Here is a 27,177-nt window from a genome sequence, read left to right on the forward strand (position 1 = left end):
TAGTTCAGTGCATCAGTATTTGTAGACGCTGTATTTCATTGCAATTTTATTTGTTTAAGACTCATTAATTGTTTTTTTCTTTGCTTTGTTAGTTCTTCTCAAACATATTATATAAGTCTTTATAAAGGTCCCTTCCTTGTCCAGAGAATGGGCTTTTATTCTCTCAGGTGTGTAGGTGGAGTGATTCAGGATCAGGTGTTGGATCGCTCTTTAAAAGCGTGTGTAAGTCTCAGTAGTTCAGTAACTGCTTTCAGTGGAGCGTCACACTTGCAAATGGAGTGGCTTCAAGTCTTTGGGGGCCTGGCGTATTTACTACTCTGCAGTGGAAATGTAACCACGCCAAGGTTGGTTAAATTTACAGTACTATATATATATATATATATATATATATATATATATATATGTATGTATATATATATATATATATATAGTATAGTAGGTAATATTGTATAGTAATGTATACTAGGTCTCTTACAAATACTACAGTTAAATACTGGTATATTTTCACAAGTGTTTTCAGTTTAGTTGTTTTTGAAATTTCTCTAAATTCTGTTTTTTTTAATTACTTTTATTACTTGGTGTTTTCAGGATTTTAACTAACATTGTAATTTAGGGATGAACTGGATAGAAATAATAGAAAATAATTGTATTTATCATGCCAAATATTCTAAATCTACTCTCTTTTGTCTCTAGACAAGTATCTAGATTTTTATTCATGCGTCAAGACATTGTAATATGAGTACAGACTACCATTCAAAGGTTTAGGGGTGGTAAGATAAAAAAAACTCTCTTCTGCTCATCAAGGCTGCATTTATTTGCTCGAAAGTACAGCTAAAACAGTAATATTGTGAAATATTATTATAATTAAAAATAACGGTTTTCAATTTGAGTATGTTGTAAAATGTAATTTATTCTTGTGATCAAAGCTGAATTTTTAGCATAATTACTCCAGTGTCACATGATCTTTCAGAAATCATTCTAATATGCTGATTTGCTGTTCAAGAAACATTTCTTATTATTGTCAATGTTGAAAACAGTTATATTTTATCAGGATTCTTTGATAAATGTTGTTTTTTTTTATCTTTTGTAAACTTATAAATGTCTTTACTGTCACTTTTGATCCATTTAATGCCTTCTTGCTGAATAAAAGTTTTAATTTCTTAAAAAAAAAAAAAAAAAAACTTGGAAAAAAATTGGAATGGTAGTGTATGACAGCAAATTATAGCTGTTTAGACTTCGCTGTTTGAAAAAAATAAGCCCTGATATGATATAATGTAGAATATAATCACAGATATACTGCATCTCTATTAAAATCCTATAGAAAATAAGACATTTTCTAATTTCAGCCCAGCAGAGAATCCCTCCTATCTCATATCGGTCTCTCAAGTTCTGCGCTGTGGCGTTCCGACCCCTTTATCAGTCACCGTTCTGGCAGATTATCCCATTAAAGTCACAGCTGAACTGATCCATGGAAACAGCAGTGTGGCCCAAACAGAGAGGACCATCCCAGCAGGTAAATCACTATCATTTTACATTTTATTGTGTTCTTTTATTGCATTGCACTGGGGGACGATTCAGTAGTGGACAATTAATAATTGAAAGCTGATATATCCAAAAAGCACCGTTTAGTGTTTGATAGCAACTTGTATTATTTAATACTTTTTAACATATACTCAAATGTATTCATTTAGCCTGAGATTTATTCAAACACATTATTTGTCTAATAGAGTGTTTAAATTTACATTTAAAATCACACCGTCAAACTGGAAAAGTGACCTTATTCGAATGACCTATACAATGTACATATGATATTATATAATATACTCCACCCTGTTCAAACAAGCATTGAGGTCTTTACATTCATGTCTGCTCTGCATTTATTTTAAAGGCTCTACCAGTCTGCTGGCTCTTCCGCCTGTGAGTATTAAGACTGTAATTTAATTTCCATGATTAAATCTCTAAATAAAATAAATGAATTGACTGAAAACCAGATGGTTACTTCAGTATAGAGTTGTATACTGTGTGTTATTTTCCCTCTGCAGGTCTTTCAGAATGACATGAGTTACTGGTATCCATATCAGCTACATGTGAAGGGGTTTGTTGGAGCTAATCAAGTGTTTTCCAACTCCACCACGATGGTCTTCAGCCCCAAGTGCATGTCCATCTTTATCCAGACTGACAAGAACAACTACCAGCCAGGGCAGACGGTGAAATTTCGGATTGTATCGGTCACACCTGAAGGAAAGCCGTACACGGGTCAGATCGATATTTTTATCAGGGTAGGTATCTGGAGTGTTTGGCAATAAAGCAATAAGCCGAAAGCTGTTCTAAATTCACTATAAACCACTGCTTCACTGCACTTTTTGCTTTTATAAAACAGTTACCACACAATACATATATTAAATGCAAAATAGATGTATTAATTAGGCCTGTCAGTTGATTAAAATGTGTAATCTAATTGATTACATGAAGTGGCGATTAATCTAATTAATTGCAAATTAAATTTGGCTGTGAAAGATTTAAAGCCGTTATTGTGTTAAATGAGAAACATATCAAGTAGACATTACAAAAAGCTTTAGAAAGAAATATTTTATCTGATTCAGCATAAAATTTATTACGCATAAATGTTTAGGCAACAACGGCTCAACATTAACTAAACACAAATAAAAAGATAATTTGAGAAACATCTTAGTATTTTTTGTTCATGCAATGAAAGTCACTGGTAACTACCGTTCTTCAAAATCATCTTCTTTTATGTTCCTTTTGACCACAGTTTAATGGCATCTTAAGTCTTTATTTATAGCTATGGTAGCTAACATACTCATAATTCATAAAGAGAGCTTTTTATGTAAGCATGTTTATCAAGCAGTAATTACACAATTTTGATTATGTAAAACCAATAACATTAGCTATACAGCAGCAGTTTTAAACATGTTTTTTTTTTTAAACTTAACTACTCAAAAGAGAATATAGCAAAATATAATTTAATTAATTTGCGTTTTCTGCTAGCTAAATGTCACATGCATAAACAAAAAACTGGCTCTAAACCTGTCTTCTTTATTCAGAGTTGATCTAGACCAGTATATGTAAACTATCCGAAGCTCTGTTAATCCTAAAGCAGTCAAAACTATATATCTCTATTCAGATGTGTCTAAATATCTAAGTCTGAACAAATTAACCATGGCTTTATCAAAAAAACAAACGAAACTACTATGGTTACAATAGTTCAACCATGGTAACCAGAAATAAACCATGTTTTTGCTACAGTTTGCCACAGTTTTACTACAAACACCATGGTTGACTTGTAGCAGCTACACTAACCATAGTTTAACCATGGTATTTGTAGTAAAACTGTGGTTATACAAATGGTAATCAATACGCCAAAAAATCATGGTTACTACCATGGTTACTTTTAATATAATAAAACCATGCTTTATTTTCTTAAGGGATTTGTATGTGTATACTTTCTGTCTTTCTGTCTTTCTTTGTTTTGTTTTTCTAACTGTACTTCCTTAATGGTTTGATGTGTTGTTTCATTTAGACCTAATAGAAAGAAAGAAAGAAAGAAAGAAAGAAAAAGAATCAGAAAAAAAAGATTTACAAGTTCAAAAATTCTGATCAAAACAAATAATTCACGATCTGTGCTTCGAAGTCTGAATCAAATGATTTGCAAGCCTGCTCCTGGGTCCCAATCTGAATTAAATGATTCGCAACCCCCCTCTGAAGTCCCGATCTGAATAATGATTCACTAACCCGCTCCAAAGTTTCGATCTAAATTAAAAGATTCACTCCAAAGTTCTTTGATTTGTTTTTATAACTGTGTTGCCTTAATGGTTTGATGTTTTGTACTGGTTAATAAAAAGAAAGAAAGAATGATATGCAATCTGCACTCCAAAGTCCCAATCTTAATGGTTCACGAACCCGCTCCGAAGTCCCGATCTTAATGGTTTGAGATACATGCTCCGAAGTCCAGATCTGAATAATGATTCACAAACCCACTCTGAAGTTCCGATCAAAATCAAATGATTCATGACACACTCAGAAGTTCCAAACTGAATAATGATTCACGAACCATCATTTCAGATCGGTACTTTGGAATGTGAATCTTTGTGAATCCTGAATCTTTCAATTCGCTAAATAATTTGCGATTCCACTCCAAAGTTCTGATGTGAATCAAATGATTCAAGATACACACTTCGATTGGAGTGCTTCAAAAGAGTGAATCATTTTGCGAGGCCGTGGCTCAGTTTCAAGGATGTACTTGAAGCATATTTACTTTAACTTCTCAGGTAATATCAGTGGTGTGACCTATTTCAGATGTGGTGAAATTACAACAACAGTGGTTATGTATACATAGGCCTGTATTGAAATGTTTGATCAAAACTATTGCTAGGGACAATTTAGTAGTCGCTGGATTTTGGTAGGGCCATGTTCCTAGCATCCCTACTAAATTCTACACCCTCAGTATGATATAAATGTGAGACAAACCCTCAAACAGGGGCATTTTTGCTCCAATATCATCCAATATGCATTTATGGACCACATTCTGCAGTGAATCAGCTGTATTAGATTTAGGATGACATACAGGTGTGGAGCAGGGCTAGTATGTTAATAGTATTAATATGTTGCTATTTAAAAGTTAAATCATTAAATGCCATCGATCCACTAGAAAAATAAATCCCTTACAGTAAATGGCAATAGAATGTTCATGTAGTGTCCCAATTTAAACAGATACTGGAACTGTTCTCATGTGCTGTTATTTATTTATTTATTTTTTAACAATATATATTTCCTCATGCACATACATCTGCTTGTCTCTCAGCAGACTACTCTTATAGTTTACACCAGAGCCGCTGATAAAGAGACAACATTAATATTTTCTCATATTTAAAATGGTTATTTTAGCACTGCTGGTAGAAAATGACCAGATACATCAGCAGTGTCATCATGAAATGGATGGATTGTTTTGTGTGTATTCAATTTTAACAGGATCCCAAGGGGAATATGATTCGACAGTGGCTGTCTGTGGATGGTTTTCTAGGTGTTATTTCGAAAGATCTGAACCTCTCTCAGAACCCACCGCATGGCCAGTGGAAAATTGTAGCTGGAGTCAGTGTAAGTTATGTGAAAACTGATGTCTTTTCCAGTCGAAAGTTGCCTTTTTTGAAAGTTTGACTTATGCAAATTTTGCAGAAAAAATATGTTAGCAAGCACGAAATATACACATCAGACAGATTGTGCTCATAACACAATTCAAACCTTTATTTTTGCCTTCATGCAGGATGCTGTACATGAGAGAGTGTTCACTGTGGACTACTATGGTGAGATCTCACATATGCATCTTTTATGATCTATGTTTTTCAAGACAGCAGTCTTATAAGCATGTGTTTACAGTGCTGCCTAAATTCGAGGTGAAGGTGGACGTCCCGTCTGTCGTACATTATGAAGACGTAATAACTGGGATGGTCACAGCCCAGTGAGTGCTTGTCTTGAACAATAGTCTAAGTATTCAGTAGAAACACAAAATTAACACTTCTTCTTCTCTCTCAGATATTTTCATGGGAAGCCCGTCAGTGGGAAGATGTCTGTCACATATGTACACTTTTTCAGTGGCCTTGAAAAGCATTACCAACTCAAAGAAACAGTGAGTACCGTTTCATAGTGCATCCTTGTTTGAAACCCCAAGTTAACGTTTCATTAATCGTTAATCAGACTCATTATCTCTGGTCCAGATTGACGGTTCTGCTGCTATCACATTTGATGTGCCATACTCCAAAGGGTTCGCTGACTACACATATTACGATGCATACGGGCCCAGTGAATATGTGGACATCATTGTGAATGTCACAGATGTCACAGGTGTGTCCTGTCCTGCCAGTACCTCTATTCAAATGAACACACAAATCGAGATGTCCTTTCAGGTTTCATTTGAGCTGATTTTGATTTCTCTCTATAGGGTTAACCTACAACACCAGCGTGAGGGTTACTGTTGTGAAGAATAAATATAATCTGGAGTTTCTGCAGCATCCACAGTTCATAAAACCCTCCATGACCTTCACTGCTCAGGTAAAGACAGAACTAAAACAGTATGTTTCAGTCCATGCTTGGGGTAAACTAGGCATGTTTCACCCAAAATTAAAAATGTTCACTTCCAGAACAAAAATGTACAGATAATGTACTCACCCCGTAAAGAAATTTTTTGAGTTTTATGAGAAAAACATTTCAGGAATTTTCGCCATATAGTGGACTTCAATGGTGCGTGTGAGTTTGAACATCCAAAATGCAGTTTCAGTGCAGCTTCAAATGGCTCTAAACGATCCCAGCCGAGGAATAAGGGTCTTATCTAACGAAGAATAAAAATGTATATACTTTTTAACCTCAAATGCTTGTCTTGTCTAGCTCTGTGATGCGCATACGTACTCTGTGTAATCCGGGTCAATACAGTTAGGGTAGGTCGGAAAACTCCCATCTCATTTTCTCCTCCAACTTCAAAATCGTCTTACATTGCTGTTTTACCCTTTTTTGTAAAAGGCGTTTCACATTCTTTGTATGTTCACTTTGTAAACACTGGACCTGTGTTTCTGCAGCAATGTAGGATGATTTTAAATTTGGGGGAGAAAATGAGATGGGAGTTTTTTGACATACCCTAACTGTCTTGGATGGGACTGCACAGAATATGCATGCGTATGGCAGACAATTCTCTAAAAAATTGTATATCTTTTAACCGCAAAAGCTCGTCTTGGTCAAGCTCTGCATGAACTGTGTGTATTCCTGTTTATGACAGTCAGGGTATGTTGGAAAAACTCCCATCTCATTTTCTTTCCAACTTCAAAATCATCATACATCGTTGTTTTACCTTTTTTTGTGAAGGGTGTTTTACCTTCTTTGCATGTTTACTTTGTTAACACTGGGTCAGTACGTCTGCAACGATGTAGGGTGATTTTAAAGTTGGAGGAGAAAATGAGATGAGAGTTTTTCAACATACCTTAACTGTATTGACCAGGATTACACAGACTTCACACAGAGCTAGACAAGACGAGCATTTGAGGTTAAAAAGTGTATACATATTTATTTAGAGAATGACAGGTCTTTTAACTAGATAAGACCCATCTTCCTCGGCTGGGATTGTTTAGAGCCCTATGAAGCTGCATTTAAACTGCATTGAAGTCCACTATATGGAGAAAATTCCTGAAAAGTTTTCCTTAAAAAACATAATTTCTTTACAAAAACAGAAAGACATGAGCATCTTGGATGACAAGGGGGTGAGTACATTATCTGTATATTTTTGTTCTGGAAGTGAACTACTCATTTAAAATGAAAGAATGGGTTTTTATTAAAATTATGTCATTATTAAAAAAATACTCTAAAACAATATGATTTTATTTTCTTTATGCATTTCTTGTAGTTTTTGTTTGTTTGTTTGTTTATTTATTTATTGTGAAATATGACCCAGACCTGAGCTCAACAGAGTCATCCTTTTAAACTTTTTTTTCTGTATTTTTATTTTACAAGCTGAAGTTAAGCACCTATGATAACCGCCCGCTGTCTGCTGAAGAGCAGAGCGGAATCGTGCGACTGGCGGTGACCCAGAGCAAGTACAGCCCTTGGACGTGGATGTGGAACACCGACGAATCCCTGGGGCCTCGCATGAACGGCACGCCGACGTCCACCTTCTTTCCCATTTACGATATTCCAGTCGAAAATATCGATCTTCCTGTTACTGCTGATGGCGTGATGTCTTTCCAGGTTCACCTCACTGACAGTGTTACCACACTTGATATAGAGGTGCGTACACGTGCTTTCCATTGCCTTGATATCCAATATGCATAGTAGAATTGGGATGAAGCTTGGCACTTGACAGCTCTTCCATCTTGATGTTGGTTTCAGGCCCAGTTTGAAGACACAGTCCAGCGTCTTCAGGTCTACAGGAGTTATTCTTCACCGAGCAAATCCTACATACAGCTTCATAGAGACAGTGAGCCTCAGGTACTTAAGCTGTTTGCCGTTTAGCCATTATTTCGATGTTATTTTTGTTTTCATTAACAAGAGTGACTTTTGCAGGTTGGACAGCCACTGTACTTGACTTTGGAGAGCAATTTGAACCTGACAGAATTTCACTACCTTGTAAGTATTTTGAATAAAGCAATATTGCATCTATTTTTAAGACAAAACTATTGAGCTTGACTAAGTCAATACTTAGAAGTTCTTAAGTCAGAAAGGAGATTTCATGATGGGTTTAAATTGTAGAATTCTGCATTTTATTTACAGGTAGAATGATTTTATTTAGAAATGTGCATAGATTTTGGTTTACTGAAATGAAATTTCATTTATGTAATTATATTTAATAAAATAAATGTAATTCTGAATAATGTAGGAAGATTTCTTTCATATTTTGAATAAAATTAAGACAATGTTTTCATTAATTTGCTTGTTAGTTGCAGTTAAATAAAAATATATTTTACATTACATTTATATTAAATGCAAGAGTGTTTTTTGACCATCTTAAGTAGGACCTAAGTACATCTTTATATGTAATATAAGTATTTAAATATATCAGTAATTACAAGTTAAAATTTAGATAAATTAAAATATATTAACTTTAAATGTAATTTTGAACAAAACACTGCTTTTACATGCAGTGCTTTACGTGTACTTTAGTATTTTAAATGCATAAATGTACCTTAAATTATGACCACAAATATTAAAATGATTTAACGTGTAAATAAAAATACTAATTTGACATTATTCCAAAGTGCACATTTAAAAGCATACTTAACTGTTAAGAAAACATCATGAAAATCTAGTCTCTCCAAGTACACTTAAGTTGTAAAAATATACTTTCATGATTTAAAGTTCAATACAATTAAGCACTTGTCTTTTTCACAAGGATATCTTGTTAATGATATGAGTAGTGAGTCACTGGGAGATTTCTGAGAATGAGCCTGTATTGATGGACGTGTTCTGCAGGTGATGTCCCGCGGTCGGGTGGTGGATGCTGGCACGGTATTTTCCTCCTCCTTCAGTCTGAACACAGATCACTCTTGGACTCCATTGGCTTGTGTGATTGTGTACCACACACATCCAGACGGAGAGATCGTGAATGATGCTCTGCAAGTTACTTTCACACAAGTCTTGAGAAACACGGTAAGATTTCATCATGGGATATTCACATATAAATTTTTGGAAAAACAACATTAGTAAAAATTAAGGTGGAAATTCATAAATGTGATTGATTTTATTTCTAAATTAATTAAATGCTTATTTAGTCATTGTTTTAGCCTACTGTATAACACTGAAAGAAATAACTTGTAGGATTTACTTTAAAAAAAAATCTTCGGAACAATTTACTAACACATTTTAAGTAAATTTTACTGCTACTTCTCTGTACAATCTACTTACTATTGAACTTAACATTCATAAGAGAAATTAAGTAAATATTACATAATGATATAATTTCACTTATAGAATTAAGTAAAATCTACTTACCCAAGTTAAGTAAATCTAACAAAGAAAACTAAAAAGTAACTTTAGCTTAGCCAGTAAATGTTTGAGTAAATTTTACTTCAAGTCAAAGCTTACTTGGCAATATTTTGATTGATAAACAATGCTTTCAAAGTGTTTATGATGATGATTAAATGTTACTTAATCATCCAAACATGAAGACTTCATTACTTGTTGCACAATACCCAATGACGTAACATTCTGTGGTTCATTTTTGAGCATGAATTTGTCATTTTGAGTAGAAAATGAACTCCAGATGTAACAAAATTACAAGTTACTAAATCGAACAACAGAAGTAATGATGAAACTGTAAATACAGCTGGAAAACAGGGGAAAAAATCAACTAATAAATTATTCATGCCCAGTGCACACCAGTATCAAAAAAGTTAAGTAGGTTTTACTTATTGTATAACGATATAATTATCCTGTTTTACTCTGAAATGCTGATAAAGAATGTTTGTCAAAATAAAAATAAATAAATAAATAAATAAAAATGAAAAGTGAAAAAAATATAATATATATATATATATATATATATATATATATATTTAATTATTTAGTAATTTTCTGATATTTTAATGAAGATCAGAAATGTAATAAAATATATTTATTTAGCATTGTAGACTAAGTGAAGATTGATCTGTAACATAAATTCAACTTTTTATAAAAGTTTTCTTTTTTATTTGTAATGCTTTGCAATGAAGTTGGCACGGTGAATACGAAAATCGCATTACTTTCTGTGTATTATTAAAACATTAGAACTTAAAAGAATATGCTGACAACTTAATAAGCTCATTTATTATTCTTCATGCATAAAAATTGCATGGTGCATGCATAATACTAAGCTAACATCAGTTTAACATAAACAGTTACCAAAAGTGGCTTTTTTGACTAGTCCCAATGTTCTGAAATTGTTCCAGAAAGCACTACAATATTCCAGAATATTCCAGAAACTTCTGAAATGTTTCCATTGCTGCAAAAGAAAAATGTTCTTAAATATTTTATGAACTTATGAAATGAACTTAAATATTTTTCAAAATATTGATGCTACGTGAAAACATCAAAACAAATGCTTATTACATTGTGTATCATTTATATATTTATAGAATATAAGTTTTTGGTATAATAAATAATAGAGTGTAAATGAATATACGTAAGTGTGAACTGATTGTGTTTTCAGATAAAAAAGTATTGTAGTTTAAATTTATGCTAAATGCAGTGATTTGAACATTGAATTATTCTTGTTGAATATCCTGTTTTACTCTGAAATTTGTCACATTACTGAAGTGAAATGGGTTGCAGTGTCATTAAAATAATGATTTATACTTGATCTCAATTGCAGGTGTCTCTGAGCTGGAGTCAGGATTATGCCGAGCCAGCAGATTCTGTCTCTCTCTCCGTTTCTGTATCCGAGCCTGGATCTCTGGTGGGAATTCTGGTGGTGGACAAAGCAGCATTAGACCTCAGCAAAGACAATGGCATCACAGAGAAGACGGTAACACGGTCTTATACATATTCTAGATCATCGACACCCACAGAGTAATCAGTGACATCAACACTGGGCAATATGGAGATCCTTTGTTTCCGAGTTTCTCGCCTGATTTCTTATCTTGTTCTGTGTATTGAGTTTTAAAGTGTGGGAAATCATCTTTGGGATTTTCAGACGACTGTTTTTCCCACAATAAGATCACATGATAGCTAAATCTGGTCATCCTATGTAACCGAACGCCGACACCACGCCCGCGTTTCACTTTTAGACAAAAGAAAGAAACTGAGAGGAACTGTGTTTATCAGAACTAGGTGAACAGGTTTGATAGTACAGACAGCATTGTGTTGTTCGGTTTGCTGTTCTGCATTCACAACAATAGCTGGTTTGCGGTCGCCAAACAGCAGCTTGTTCTATTCACATGATGTTAGGAATAACACAAAAACTGATCAAAACTAATCTAAGATCAGCAACATGAGCTTCTGTTTGTGTTTTTCAGGTGCTGGAAGAATTTCTCTCTTATAGCACAGACATGACCCGTTTGGATTACAACAGCATGAAAATGGGAGATCCGTATTCCATATTCACGGTAGATCAGATACATGAATGTCATCTGACGCTTGATTTTTATCTCAGGAACAGAACATGTATCACTCGTCCGCAAGGGTTTACGGTTATTGTTTTATTCTGCAGACTTGCGGCGTCACGGTTCTGACCGATGCCAAGCTGAATCAGGAAATGAATCAGCTTTTCCCTGTGCTCCGTAAGTGTTAATGCTGAACCTGCCCTAACAATCAAAACTGCACTCACATTTCCTTAAAGGAGAAGTTCATTCCAGAACATAAATTTACAGATAATGTACTCACCCCCTTGTCATCCAAGATGTTCATGTCTTCCTTTCTTCAGTCGTAAAGAAATTATGTTTTTTGAGGAAAACATTTTAGGATTTCTCTCCATATAGTGGACTTCTATGGTGCCTGCGAGTTTGAACTTCCAAAATGCAGTTTCAATACAACTTCAAAGGGCTCCAGACAATCCCAGTCGAGGAAGAAGGGTCTTATCTAGCAAAACGATCAGTAATTTTCTGGAAAAACGAAACAATTTATATACTTTTTAACCGCAAATGCTCGTCTTGTCTAGCTCTGCGTGAACTCTGTGTATTCCGGGTCAAGACAACCCCCATCTCATTTTCTCCTCCAACCTCAAAAGCGTCTGACATCATTGTTAAAGGGCGTTTGATCTTCTTTGTACATTCACTTTGTAAACACTGGGTCGGTACTTCTGTAGCGATGTAGGACGATTTTGAAGATAGAGAAGAACATGAGAAAATGAACTGTCTTGAACCGGAATACACAGAGTTCACGCAGAGCCAGACAAGATGAGCATTTGAGGTTAAAAAGTGTTTAAATTGTCAATTTATTTAGAAAATGACCGGTCGTTTCACTATATAAGACCCTTCTTCCTCAGCTGGGATTGTTTAGAGCCCTTTGAAGCTGCACTGAAACTGCATTTTGGAAGTTCACATTCACGGGCACCATAGAAGTCCACTATATGGAGAAAAATCCTGAAATGTTTCCTCAAAAAATGAAATTTCTTTACTACTGAAGAAAGAAAGACATGAACATCACGGATGACAACGGGGTGAGTAAACTAAATCTGTCAATTTTTGTTCTGGAAGTGAACTTCTAAGGCGAGGTGAAGGCGGTACAATTTAGAACAAATAGATATCATACTTCTTTCGCTTATTAATCGAAGTACATTAAGACGTTACATTTTATATGAAAAGTTGACCATTGACTGAAACCAGGTTTAAAATTGTTGTTTCATTTTGCTGAGTCAAGAGAGGATTTTAAATATATTTTTTCAATCCATAAATTTTTAATTTTTTTTTTTAATTTTTTTTTTTTATCATGTTTATCATTTTAAGTAAAAACATTCAGAATGTAAATGAACAGTTTGGTGTATGTAAGTGCTGCTGAAGTGTAGATTTCTGGCTCAATGCAGGAGGAAAAAATCATTTTGAGGAAACCTTTAAAGATATGTATAATAATTGACATCAACATTGATAATAATCAAAAATGTTTCTTGAGTAGCAAATCAGCATATTAGAATGATTTCTGAAGGATCATGTGACACTGAAGACTGGAGTAATGATGCTGAAAATTCAGCTTTGATCACAGGAATAAATTACATTTTAAAATATATTCAAATAGAAAACAGTTATTTAAAATTGTACTAATATTTCACAATATTACTGTTTTATTTTTGATCAAACAAATAAAGCATAAGTGTCATCTTAACTATATTCTTAGTATTTTTACAAATGTCTGTAAGCTACAGAACCAGTAGGAATAAAATAAACACCAAAATGTGTATTTCAAATGTTTTCCTTTCACTAGTCTGAAAGAAGCCATGTGATGGAAGCAAGATAGCATAAAATCTCAAAGTTGACCAGTACATAAACAAAAAACAATGGTTTTGCTTGTGATGTCTTGCCTTTTCATAATCATTTTCTGACTAACACTCATATGTTCCACAGCAGGGGCGGAAAACTTTCTGAATCAGATGGACAGCGGGGGGTTTTCAGGAACCCAGACAGCGAAAAGACTTTCCTGAAACCTGGATCTGGCTGGATGCTAATGTGAGGTATGAGGAGAAATATGTGTGTCCTCGAGCTGACTTTAAGTAGGAAATAACAGGAAATCACAAATGAGATTTCTTTAAAATCACATTTACATCTCTTAGAAATGAGGAAAGAGGCTTTCAATTTGGTCTCCTGTTGATTTTTCTCCTGAGACCCCAGTGATCTTAAAGGCATTTTACAAAAGACCTCTACAAATATATGCCGGTATACCCAAGTCTGAAACCAACAGTCAAGGATCTCCTTATCAAACAATTCCTCATGAAACCTAATGGTAACAATTTACAATATGGGTGCACAAATATGCATTAAATAATGCTTAACTAATGCACAGATAATCATGAGTTAATGTGTAACTCAGGAAGAACTAAACCATTTATTTATGAATACTACATCAGCTACTACAACTAATGAACATTTGATATGATTCATAGATTAAGTAAACAATAAGTTGTTATTAGTTAAATGTGTCATAATGTATTAGTTCCCTAATAACATATTATATTAACTAATGTTGTAAATTCATATGTTAATTACCACAGTGATCAAAGCTTTGTACTTCAACTTCCAGTTGCCTGCTTTAATTAATCATTTGCTAATGATTTGCAAAGGTATCATAATGTTATGACTTTACTTGTTGCGGCACAGAACTATTAACTAATTGTGGTTATGGATTTTGAATTAGTTATTTAGTCATGTGCCTCAACAAGTAAAGTCATAACATAATGATACCTTTGCAAATCATTCACTAATGATTAATTAAAGCAGACAACTGGAAGTTGAAATGCATGGCTTCAACCCATTGTGGTAATTAAAAATTTAAAAAAATGTATTTACACTATTAGTTAAAATAATATGCTATTAGAGAATTAATACATTATGACACATTTAACTAATAAGAATTTATTGTTTACTTAATCTATGAAATATAGAATGTTTATTTGTTGCTGATGCAGTTATTATTAATAAATGGTTTAGTTCTTAATGAGTTACACATTAACTCATGATTATCTGCGTATTAGTTAAGCATGAGTTAATGCATTTTAGTGACACTGTATTGTAAAGTGTTACCAACAAAAATATGCTTATGCACATTAATATTATAAAAACAGTAATACTGTGAAATATTATTACAATTTCAAATAACTGTTGTCTGTATATATTGTAAAATGTAATTAATTTCTATGATCAAAGCTGAATTTTCAGCATCATTACTTATTCTAATCATAAATCATCATAAATAATTCTAATATGCTCATTTGCTGCTCAAGAAACATTTCTGATTATCTGATTTCAGTGTTGTACTTTTTGCTGTTTAATATTTTTGTGGAACCATGATACATTGTTTTCAGAAGAATTTGATGAACTGAAAATTCAGAACACCATTTATTTGAAATTGATTTTTTCTAACATTATAAATGTCTTTACTGTCACTTTTGATCAATTTAATGTATCCTTGCTGAATAGAATTATTAATTTCTTAGCTTCTATCCACATTCATTTTATGTCAACAATTTTATTTGTGTCGTTTTTTTTTCTTATGTTGCAGTAATTCTGCCTTGGATTCCTTCCAGTTCATAGTGCCAGACAGTTTGACCTCTTGGGTGGCTTTTGCCATCGTAATGTCAGAGAATCTAGGTTTGGGCATCAGCGCACCTGCAGAGGTAATGCACCATGTGCTGTATACCTATCACTAATCATTAATACATACAATATAGATAATGATTAATAAATAGGAGTTTGTTTCCCAGCTGACTGTGTCCCGAGATTTCTTTGTGACACTGAATCTCCCGGCGTTCCTGATCCGTGGAGAACTGCTGCTGTTGGAAGTCAATTTATTCAACTATATGGATGTAGATTTGGAAGTAAGATTTGTTTGTAAAACAGTCAGTTCTGTGCAGATGTTGTTTACTGATACATCTGAGCATCTAAACTTTATTTAAACACATTAAACTTTATAGAAAACACATGTATTAGTGTTTGTTAAAGGAATAGTTCACCTAAAATTAATATTTGCTTAAATTGTACTCATTACATCACTTGCTTACCAATGAATCCTTTGCAGTGAGTGGGTGCCGTCAGAATGAGAGTCCAAACAGCTGATAAAAACATCACAATAATCCACAACAGTCCAACAGTTGACATCTCACACAGCTTTTTACTTCACAAGACATTAACTGAAGGACTGGAGTGATGTGGATTACTTGTGGATTATTGTGATGTTTTTATCAGCTGTTGGACTCTCATTCTGACCGCACCCATTCACTGCAGAGAATCCATTGGTTGAGCAAGTGATGGAATGCTATATTCCTCCAAAATTGTTTCCATGAACAAAAAAAGTCATCTTCATCTTGGATGGCCAAAGAGTGAGTCATTTTTAGTACGTATTTATGTTTGGGTCAGCTGTTCCTTTAAAGCAGCGTCATTATTAGTGTTGAAACTGTCAAACTTTGTCTTAGTTATTTGAACAAACCACTGACTCACAGTATTGAGCGCTAACACGCAAATAAACAAAAGTAAAATGTTTCTGTGAATGCCGTTTGATGTTGATTTGTGTATTAAAGTCAGCTAAATGACAAATGACTTTACCCATTACAGGTGATGGTTGTAGTTGCGGAAAGTTCGATGTTTGAGTTTGTGTCGCCGGACAATGGAGGATTTTCCTTGGACAACGTGAGGAAAGTCTTAGTGTTGAGTAAGAACATCACAACGCTTCTGTTTCCCATCAGAGCCAAAGCACTGGGAGAGATTCCCATATCCGTCAAAGCCACTTCCATCCACTCTTCAGACTGGGTCTATAAGTCAGTTCTTGTCAAGGTGATTCATTTCAGCATAATATTTCACCCTAAAATGAGAAGAAAACAAATATTGGCCTATTTTGCATAATGAAAATTAACGTTGTTTAGGGATTATTTATTTATGCATTTATGCATCTATTCATTGTTTATTATTATTGTATATGACGCCAATGCATATTGACATTTTTAGCTTTTTTCCTCATTACTTTTTATGATTCTACATTTCTTACAGCAATGGAAAATCTGTAATATGTTGATGTTTATATTTAAATAAATTAAAGACAGTACAACTATTTATTTTAAGAGTTTTCATGACAATTTTTGCCTCAAATGTCCATGACTGCATCTGGACGTTTTTAGCTTTTTCCCCTCATTCTTTCCCCTTCATCCCTATGATTCTATTTATTACATCAATCCAAATCTGTAATACATTGGTGTTTTAAATAAATTGAAGTCACTCCAACAACGTGCAGTGTACAACATGTGCAACAGCCGGGGAAAGTGGAAAATCCTGCTAAACTTTTTCATTGCTGTTGCTGAATGATTTTTCTCTAGCCAGAGGGACTGGAGCAGTCGTTCACTCAGACCTTGTTTCTGGAGTTTAAACTGAATCAGAGCTCGCTGACTAGGACCATGTCGTTTAGTTTTCCTGCAAATGTGGTTCCTGACAGTCACAGGGCCACCGTGTCTGCTGTGGGTATGTGTCCTCACTCTGTATTTCTGTTCTATCTGTCTGCTTTTGCATATTAGTTGCAAACATCTCTTCTTTATTTGTGTCTGTGTTAAAGGTGACATTCTGGGCCCGTCCATTGGCAATCTGGACTCTCTCATTGAGATGCCTTATGGTTGTGGCGAGCAGAACATGATCCATTTTGCTCCAAATATATATGTTCTCCAGTACATGAGAATCACCAAGCAGACCGATGAACAGACCAGAAACAAAGCTATGAGCTACATGATGGAAGGTGAGTGTTGTGTAGTTTTATAGTCCTGAAACAAAAAGCAAATGTCCTTGAGTTATCATATATGTCCTGTTTGATTGCAGCTTATGAACGTGAGCTTTCCTACCAAAGGTTTGATGGCTCCTTCAGTGCTTTTGGAGACAGTGATAATTCTGGCAGTACATGGTATATATAAATAAACACATTGCATTTTAAATTCTACCCATGAATTCTAATTTGGAGTAATAATATCATAGACCATTTTTAATATCTTATAATTTCATTTCATTTTTCCGTTCAGTGCTAGTTACAGAACTGATGGATGAAAATGAAATCAAACATACATCAAGTGTGTGAGTAATTGGTGGTGTGTTTTGTGATGTTCAGGCTGTCAGCGTTCGTGCTCAGGTGTTTCCTCCAGGCTCAGGACTTCATTTCCATCGACCCGATGGTGATGCAGAGAACAACATATTGGCTGCTGGCCCATCAGAATGCTGACGGTTCGTTCAACGAGCCGGGTCGGGTCATCCACACAGAGCTCCAGGGAGGACTGGATGGGCCGGTGTCTCTCACAGCATATGTCCTTATAGCGCTTCTGGAGGACGCTGAATACAGGGTGAGTTAGACTGAATAATGGAACAATAGATAGATAGATTGTGATTGAACTATAGGTTGGAAATTAGATGAATGGAATGATAGATCAATAGATGGATTGAACGATTGTTTGATAGAATGATAGAATGATTAGTATGATAGAATGATAGATCGATTGAATAATACATCGACTGAACGATAAACGGAATGATAGATTGATTGAAAGATAGATAGATAGATAGATAGATAGATAAACTGAAGATGATAGACAGATAGATTGATATATAGATAAACTGAACGATAGATAGGTAGATAGATAGATAGACAGACAGACAGATAGATAGATAGATAAATAGATAGATAGATAAACTGAAGATGATAGATAGATAGATAGATAGATAGATAAACTGAAGATGATAGTTCGATAGACTGAACAATAGATAGATAGACAGATAGAAAGATAGACAGATAGATAGATAGACTGAACGATAGATAAACTGAACAATAAATAGATAGACAGAAAGACAGACAGATAGACAGACAGATAGATAGATAGATAGATAGACTGAACGATAGATAAACTGAACGATAGATAGATAGACAGACAGACAGATAGATAGATAGATAGATAGATCGATAGATAGATAAACTGAAGATGATAGATAGATAGATAGATAGATAGATAGATAGATTAATTAAACGTTAGATAAACTAAACGATAGATAGATAGATAGATAGATTAATTGAATGATAGATAGATAGATAGATAGATAGATAGATAGATAGATAGATAGATAGATAGATAGACTGAACAATAGATAGACAGATAGAAAGACAGATAGATAGATAGATAGATAGATAGATAGATAGATAGATAGATAGATAGATAGAATGATTGATTGATTGATTGATTGATTGATTGATTGAAGACTATCTGTTTGTGTCTCTGGTAGAGTACATATGAAGGCAGCATTTCTTTGGCCGTGAGTTTCCTGACATCTCGACTGGTTCAGGAAATCTCCAGTAACTACAGCCTGTCTTTAGTCACGTATGCTCTGTCACTGGCCAATAGCACCGCCGCCCCACCTACCCTCACCGAGCTGCTGAACAGAGCACTAATTGTTGGTAAATATCCTCTGGATTTACACTCTGAGAACAGCACTCCACAGATGTGAAACATACACATGAAGCTGAAAATTGCCCGTAATTTTCCTTTAAATCCACATAGCGTGGTGACCAGCTGTGCTGTCATGGACGAGCGTTGTGTCTGGCACAATAAAATGTGTTAGATGCTAATGTGTTTTTAATAGTTGGATGGTGACACTGTGTCTGGGTCTTTCAGATGGAGTGCCAACCTGGAAATCTCCAGGCGATGTCCTGTACAACTCCTGGCAGCCACGTTCATCAGATATTGAGATATCGGCCTACGTACTGCTCGCCATGAACAGACTCAGACTGATGGATGAAGGATTCACTCTGGTGAAGTGGCTCAGTAAACAAAGAAACCATCTAGGGGGATACGGATCCACTCAGGTACAGATCAAACAGACAATAAAAACTTTAAATGAGACGGAACAGCTGACTTTCAGGTGCTTTTAAGCATCCAGGCTCCCAAAACGAATGTCAGCATTTTAAAATGCTGAATTGCCTACAACAGCATACTGAAACACTGGCAAGTAGTTGTTTTTATCAAGGTTTTTTTGCAAAATATCAAGTACTGTTTTTAACATTGATAATATTCAGAAATGTTTCTTGAGCAGCAAATCAGCATATTAGAGTGATTTCTGAAGGATCATGTGACACTGAAGACTGGAGTAATGATGCTAAAAATTCAGCTTTGATCACAGAAATAAATTACATTTTACAATATATTCACATAGAAAACAGTTACTTTAAATTGTAATAATATTTCTCATTTTTACTGTATTTTTAATCAAATTAATGCAGCTTTGCTGAGCACATTAGAGGATGTATAAGGGAATATTCCAGGTTCAACAGAAGTTAGGCTCAGGCTATAGCACCTATAGCATATTGTTGATTATCACAAACATTATTTTGACTCATTCCCCTTATTTATTTATTTATTTATTTATATTTTTTTTAATCAAAAACAGTCAATCACTTACAATGGAATTAAATGGGGCCAGATTTTACAGGACGCATATTGTTTACATCTAGTGGTTTTACTATTAATACGGTATTGTAACACATATACGGATTGACCCCATTTACTTCCATTATAAGTAAATAACACCACAAATGAACCTGGGAATATTCCTTTAAGAAGGTCAACAGGGTTTAACATCTATTGAGGCATTGACCAATGTCCCAGTGTCTGTGATTACACACATCTATGATCTCTTCCATTGATTCAGGGAAGTGAATTCGTTGGCAGGCGAATGTTTCAATTGGAAATCAAGCTGTGCAAAAGGCCATCGAGGTCAGATAAGAAAATGTACTTTTAATTTTAAAAAGGCCCTTGTGATATTATCCCAGACGTTTGGCTCGGGACCGATGGCCTGCGATCTGTCACGAACACTAACCTCAATGAGGACTAGCAGTTTCCGGGACTTGAGCTTTGTTAAAGTGCTTTGTCATGTCGAAGCCCCTCACTTTGACACAACAACTCGAATCCAACAGGAGAACATCTGACTGCGCTTGAAAGAGTCCTGGCGGTATTTGGTTGAGTGTGCAAAGATTAAAGGATCTGTGTCTCTGCTCCACACATGTGCAGTGTTATATACCAGGCAGCAGGTGATTGAATTAAGAGTGTATCTGTGACACAGATGCATGGGCACCTGTTGCTGACGCAAAGAGATTATCACATCTGCCAAAACTGATACATGCTTATCCCATTTTATTGAATGCACTTTTTGTTTTTTTGATCAGTTCTAAAGCTTTATTAAAATATCTATGCTCTGTTTGTTTTTATTTTAAGGATACAATCATGGCATTGCATGCACTGTCAATCTACGCCACCTTCAGCAGCGCGGAGTCTATAGATCTCAGCATCACTGTGAACAGCGCCTTCGGCACTGCCAACAGATTCAAAATAGACAGATACAATTACCTGCTCCAACAGAGCCAAGACCTGCCCGTATGTATATAATACACCGCCCTAGATATACACTTCAGTTCAAAAGATTGGGGTCAGTAATATTTCTTTTTCTTTTGAAAGAAATTAATAATTTTAGTCAGCAAGGACGCATTTATAATGTTACAAAAGATTTCCTTTTTAAGTAAATGCTGTTCTTTTGAACTTTCTATTCATCGAAAATGTAAAGAAAAATTCCACAAAAACATTACGTTTTCAGTACTGATGATAATAAATGTTTCTTGCGCAGCAAATCAGCATATTAGAATGATGTCTGAAGTATCATGTGACACTAAAGACTGGAGTAATAATGTTGAAAATTCAGCTTTGCATCACAGTAATAAATTAAATTTCAGCATATATTCAATTAGAAGACAGTTATTTTAAATTGTAATAATATTTCATATTTTTGCTGTATTTTTGATTAAATAAATGCAGTCTTGGTGAGCTTTTTTAATCTTACTAACCTTAAACTGGAGGACATAATAGCACAAATGTGAAGCACATAATTTTATAAAAGCAGTTACAATAATTGATCTATTATTTGAGCTGTAAAGCTGTTTAAATAATAATTTTTAGGGGTTTCATGCCATTTTCATGCCATTTTCATGCCACTTTCATGCCACGGGGCAGCCGTGGCCTAATGGTTAGGGAGTCGGGCTTGTAACCGAAAGGTTGCGGGTTTGAGTCCCAGGTCCGGCAGGGATTGAAGGTGGTGGGAGTAAATAACCAGCGCTCTCTCCACCTTCAATACCACGACTGAGGTGAGTCCCTTGAGCAAGGCACCGATCCCCCAACTGCTCCCGGGTGCCGCAGCGTTAGCAATATGGCTGCCCACTGCTCTGGGTGTGTGTTCACAGTGTGTGTGTGGGTGTTTGATCACTTCTCACTACTCTGTGTGTGTGCACTTGGATGGGTTAAATGCGGAGCGCAAATTCTGAGTATGGGTCACCATACTTGGCCACACGTCACGTCCTTTCCTTTCCTTCCTTTTTTTATTTTTTATGTTGTTAAATTACATATAACCACGCAGGAAATTCTAGTAAATTACGTTTTGCTCACTAAAATTATGTTAACATGCATATTGTTTATGCCTTGTCGCTTTGCTATTTAAAGAGTGAAAATTCAGGAATAAATTGCATTTTAAAATATATTACAATAGAAAACTTAATTTCAGTTGTAATAATTTTTCACAGCATAACTGTCTTTACTTAGTGAAGAGACTTTATTCACAAACATTAAAAAATCTTACCGACTCCAAACCTTTGAACAGTATTGTGTATCTCCTAACACTACGTATGAAACTTAAGCCTTTGTGCTGTTTCTTTTCAAAGTGATATATAACTAGCTGTTTGTGATGCTCTAGTGATTTGTCAAGTGACACTGGCTAATGTTGGGTTTGCCTTTACAGATTGAAGCAGAAAAGGGGGTTGATATTGAGGTGGTGGCAGAGGGTAAAGGTTTTGCCCTGTTTCAGGTATGTCTAAACTCCATGCTTGAGAATTTGTCCTGAAATGCATTGTTTTGCACTGCGGCAAAAAACATTGAAGCCAAAAAAAGATGCTAGTTGCTTGTTGACCATCTTGACACAGCAACACAATTTAACAGGATCAAGTTATCCTGTTATCCCATTGCAAAAACTGTCAAATAGCAAGGTGTTACCAATGAAAGCAGGTTATGAAGGTTCAACAGCTGCAAATAATAACCCCAAACCCCCGTAAAGATAAAAAGAGATGTAATGGCAGAAATATTCTGTTGTCATCAGCAGTCGGATCCCCTCTTTCTCAATCCAATGTGTAATTATACTTTTGATTGCTCGCCATGGAGCACATAAACCGGCCCAGACGCTGTTTTCCCCATCAGTGAGACACCAGCAACATCTTGAGCTGCTTTGAAAGGCCTCACCAAAGAAACAGCATCCAGAACTCTGTTCTGCAGAAGATTCACAAAAGCAGAGATGATCTCATTTTGAGTTGTGTTGCTAATTTGTTCTTCAGACATAAATGGTTTCTCAAATCAACTGGCTTGAAGTGTTGCTTTATAAAATGTCATAAAGTCAGAAACAAAATCCCGAAGATTTATTAGAGTAATATTTATTTTTTCATACTGTTTCAGCTTAGTGTGTTCTACAACGTGATGAACCTGAGAACGTCACTCAGACGGCGTGATACGCACAGCGATGAGGCCTTTTATTTGTATATAGATGTAATGGACAATGAGGAGTTCAGTGTAAACCTTCACATATGTTTCAGGTGAGCGGCTGAGCCGAACACACGCGCGCACTGCACGCTTCTTGCCAAAATGATTTCATCAGCACCAAAAAATGTGATTAAAAAGTTAACAAAAAAAATTATTGGCTCTAAAAACGTTAGTTTTGTAAAAAGCAGATTTCACTTGGTTTGATGTTTTGTTTCTCTCTTTTCATTTAATTTAATTGAATTTATATAAAAGGGACAATGTACATTTAATAAACATTAAAATAAATGTAAATGTACTTAAGTTTTCTTCCGCAGTCCATTTTGCCTGATATCATTGAGCAGAATAGACAAAAAGTACAATACAGAAAACATATAATAAAAAAGCATACAATAAATCATATACAGAAGTCTCATTATTGGATGTTAAAAAGTAAAATCAGTGTCCACACTGTCAAAGAAACCAATTCCTAAAATTATACTTTAAATGAATAATAATATGCATATTCTACAGTATATCATCAATGTTGCATTACATTTTGGATAACTAATGCAAATCATGAAATTCAAACGTTTTTAAGTGTCCAAATACTTTTTGGGGTCACTGTTGATATTTGATAAAATGTTTTTTTTCAGGCTGAAGGAGGACCAGAGCCTAAAACAGACGGGTATGGCCATACTGGATGTGGGTTTACTCACAGGGTTCAGTTTGGCCCCAGGTGGTGTCCAGCTAAATGATATAGTCAGACGAGTAGAGACGCCTTCAGGACGAGTTATACTTTATTTAGACACTGTGAGTTCCTCTTAGCTTTTTATTTTACAATATTTCTACGGTATTACAGTATAAGTGTGCCAAGACTGTTTTTAGTTTGTTTGCTTCATGTTTTCATGTGCATTATGCATCTGTGGCTGTATGTCCTGCTCATAATCTTTTCTCTCATCACAGGTGACCACAGTGGAAAGCTGCGTTGACATATCCACCATCCTAGACTTTAAGGTGGTCAATGTCCAAGATGCTGTGATCATGATCTACGACTACTATGAGCCCCGTGAGACTCTAAATAATAGCTCCAGAATCTCTGATGCATTGTTCTGTTCCAGTATGTGTTTCAAGCCCCTTGTTTCATTTCCTTAATCTTCTGCAGGGCGGAGGACAGTGCGCTCCTACACATCTGAGACAAGACGGGACATGTCTGTATGTTCGCTATGCGGGCCGGATTGCTCTCAGTGTGGGGTTCGAGACATCTGGACGACTGATGGGTCGCTGTCCATTAACCAATATCCACTCCTGGCTCTATGTTTGACCGCAGCACTCATCATCCTCCTGTCAATCTACAACTAGTGTTTTTCCTAAATCAAAATCATTGGAATCAGCAACACAACAACACAAGCGAAATTAATGTGTAAATTGTTTAAAGAAAATGTTTTTGTAAATGTGAAAAAACTCTGTGTAAATTTTATGTATGAAAATTGGTGCATTTAGTTTGATTGATTTTATGAAAAGATTAGACAGAAATTAGTTTCTTTAAATGATGTTTCATTAATGACAGCTTAATTAAAAATAAATGATTGAATCAGATTAATTAATGATTGATTCATATTATAATAATTATTTTAATTAATTAATTATTGATTAAATAAAGGGTGTTTTATTTTTAGAATTTTCCAATGCACCATGTTTTTTAAAATTATTATTTAGTAATTTAGATGAATCAAAATAGTAAATCAGGGCCAGGCTCAAAACTGATAAATGAACTACATTTTAAAATGTAAGCACTGTGCTTTTGCACCATAATAATAATCCACTGCATAAAGCTGTGTTACGTACTGCAATTACAAATTTGTTAATAGTCAACATATTCATGTCTTTTTTGAACTCATAAGTTGCAACCTCTTTAATAAGTTTAAACATTATTTGTTCTTTTTTAAAAATGGTAAGTATCAGCTGTATGCATAGTAAACTACATTTGGTTTCTTGATCATTGAAAATTGCTAAAATTCAACATTTTGCACATGGAGCCTCATTGAGATCCGCATGTCTCTGGCATTGAACTATATAGGGCCTTAAAATGGAGATACAAAAAGGAAAATCTAAAAACCAGAATCTACAAGAATATCTTTAATATGTCTTGTGTTACAGACATGCAAACTTTGGAAAAATAATATTTTTTTGCACTCAGACAAGTATGTTCTTATGCAAGTGTTTTGATAGAGGAAAACAAGATAGATTTCTAGTTTCAACATTATTTGATATTCAGACATTCCTCTTTAAAATAAAAAAATATATATCAGCTGTATGCAAAGGGACCCATATTTGTTTTTTGACCACTGAAAATGTGTACAACTTAACAGTTTACTCCTGGAGCCATATTTAGATTCCAGTATATCTGGAACTGAAACATACAGGGCCTTAAAAATGAAGATGCCAAAAGAAAAGTTTAGAATATTAGAATATTTGGGCTTTCATTACTATTTGTATTTGTCTTTCTTTAGAAAAAAAAATCAAAAACAAAAACTTTCAAAAAGCTGCAGAAGTTTGAAAACTGATTGCTTTGACACTGAATGACCCAACTGCAGTCACTTCACTGACCTGAATGCAGCTATATTGCAGATGGTAAAGTGTAAAGCCATGCATTTCTCATGCATGATTACACCATGATACAGTAAACACACTGATTGCTGATTGCTTTTTGTTTTCACTTAGCTTGTGGTTAGCATGCTAAGCTAGCATTGTTTTTGTATGACCTAACAAAGCCCATCAAAACAACACTGTAGACTTTACATTACAAAATTAATTTACACTAGATGTGATGTTATTTCTTTGCTAAAACCCCAGCATGTAAGGTAAGGCCAGTTTTAAGTGGTTTAAGATAGTTTAGCTGGACTTTCAGCATGACCACCAGGCAATAAAACCACAAAAACAGACCAACTTGATGAAGCTGGGAGACTGGATTTGTATAAGCTGTCCCCCCCACCCCCCACCCCCCCGCAAGGATAGCATTACCACAATATTTATTCATAGGAATGGCAATTTATCTAACTGATTCTGGGCTTGTAAAACAGCTCCTGTGAAATAAATAGCAGACACAGTGAGTGGAGGAATTAACCAGCAGGAAACATTTACTGCAAACTATGACTTAACCTCCAGCTTGTTTTCGTTCAGTGATGAACAGCTTTGAGTCTTAGGCGAGTTGAAAACGAGATAAATGTGCTTCATATTCCGAGCCAATCAAACTCAAAACCGCAGACTTAGAAGATCTCACGACGATAGCAGAAGCGATTGTAGTCGCCCTGTTTACGACAAAGTATCATAATGTGCACAAGATGTCTTTGTATTCATTAGCAGAGATGCGTGAGTGTTTTTACTGAGCGCAGGGGGTCAAAACTCTTCGTTCCTTCACAGTCACGTGATCAAACCACACGGAGCCTTTACTCTGTCACCTCATTAGTGCGGCCCACATGGAGCGCTCTGTCTAACAGGAAACACAACATAACGTGGCTCCATCCTGACCCGCAGGCCTGCCTTTCCTTTTGGAGTCCAAATCATCCAGCTTCAAATTGGCAGTGTGGTTTATGCATCTTTGTAAACAGCGGATTTCTGATCCAATGTAAACAAGTGGATACTATGGTGTAAGAGGAACTCCTCTGTGTCTCGTTCAGCTTCAGCAGATTTATTTTTGAAAAATTTGGTTTAATCTACTTTCCATTAGGAGGGAGCGTTTATCTGCTTGACAAATAGACACTGTCATACAGTAAATTAAAAACGTTTTTGCAGTTATTAAATACAGTTGAGGTCAAAAGTTTACATACACCTTGCAAAATCTGCAAAATGTCCATTATTTTACCAAAATAAGAGAGATCGTACAAAATGCATGTTATTTTTTATTTAGAACTGACCTGAATAAGATATGTCACTTAAAAAAATGT

At 35.0% G+C, this 27,177-nt stretch overlaps 1 protein-coding gene across 1 annotated transcript; it reads left to right on the plus strand.

Moving 5' to 3' along the window:
* The first annotated feature begins 254 nt into the window (after window positions 1-254).
* Window positions 255-25,445, plus strand: cd109 (CD109 molecule). The gene is made up of 33 exons (XM_051137902.1): window positions 255-344; window positions 1,347-1,513; window positions 1,889-1,917; window positions 2,043-2,279; window positions 4,990-5,115; window positions 5,282-5,321; window positions 5,395-5,476; window positions 5,551-5,644; window positions 5,733-5,859; window positions 5,957-6,066; window positions 7,513-7,785; window positions 7,888-7,986; window positions 8,062-8,124; window positions 8,968-9,144; window positions 10,844-10,996; window positions 11,487-11,576; window positions 11,681-11,750; window positions 13,561-13,633; window positions 15,178-15,292; window positions 15,380-15,493; window positions 16,227-16,445; window positions 16,982-17,123; window positions 17,215-17,391; window positions 17,472-17,553; window positions 17,755-17,983; window positions 18,915-19,086; window positions 19,304-19,494; window positions 20,900-21,058; window positions 22,467-22,532; window positions 23,171-23,307; window positions 23,887-24,043; window positions 24,197-24,299; window positions 24,396-25,445. The coding sequence occupies exons 1-33, from the start codon at window positions 274-276 to the stop codon at window positions 24,590-24,592; spliced, it is 4,341 nt and encodes a 1,446-aa protein (XP_050993859.1). The 5' UTR covers window positions 255-273; the 3' UTR covers window positions 24,593-25,445.
* The last annotated feature ends 1,732 nt before the right edge of the window (window positions 25,446-27,177 follow it).

This window comes from Labeo rohita, chromosome 20, assembly GCF_022985175.1.
Source record: "Labeo rohita strain BAU-BD-2019 chromosome 20, IGBB_LRoh.1.0, whole genome shotgun sequence".
Taxonomy (NCBI): Eukaryota; Metazoa; Chordata; class Actinopteri; order Cypriniformes; family Cyprinidae; genus Labeo; species Labeo rohita.

What these genes read in the sequence shown, in the direction of transcription:
- cd109 (XM_051137902.1), top strand. Translation starts at nt 274, where the DNA reads ATGGAGTGGCTTCAAGTCTTTGGGGGCCTGGCGTATTTACTACTCTGC. An exon ending in GCATCAGCGCACCTGCAGAG is followed by an intron (nt 15,293 to 15,379) that starts GTAATGCACCAT and finishes TTTGTTTCCCAG; the next exon opens with CTGACTGTGTCCCGAGATTT. An exon ending in AACAGAGCCAAGACCTGCCC is followed by an intron (nt 21,059 to 22,466) that starts GTATGTATATAA and finishes TTGCCTTTACAG; the next exon opens with ATTGAAGCAGAAAAGGGGGT.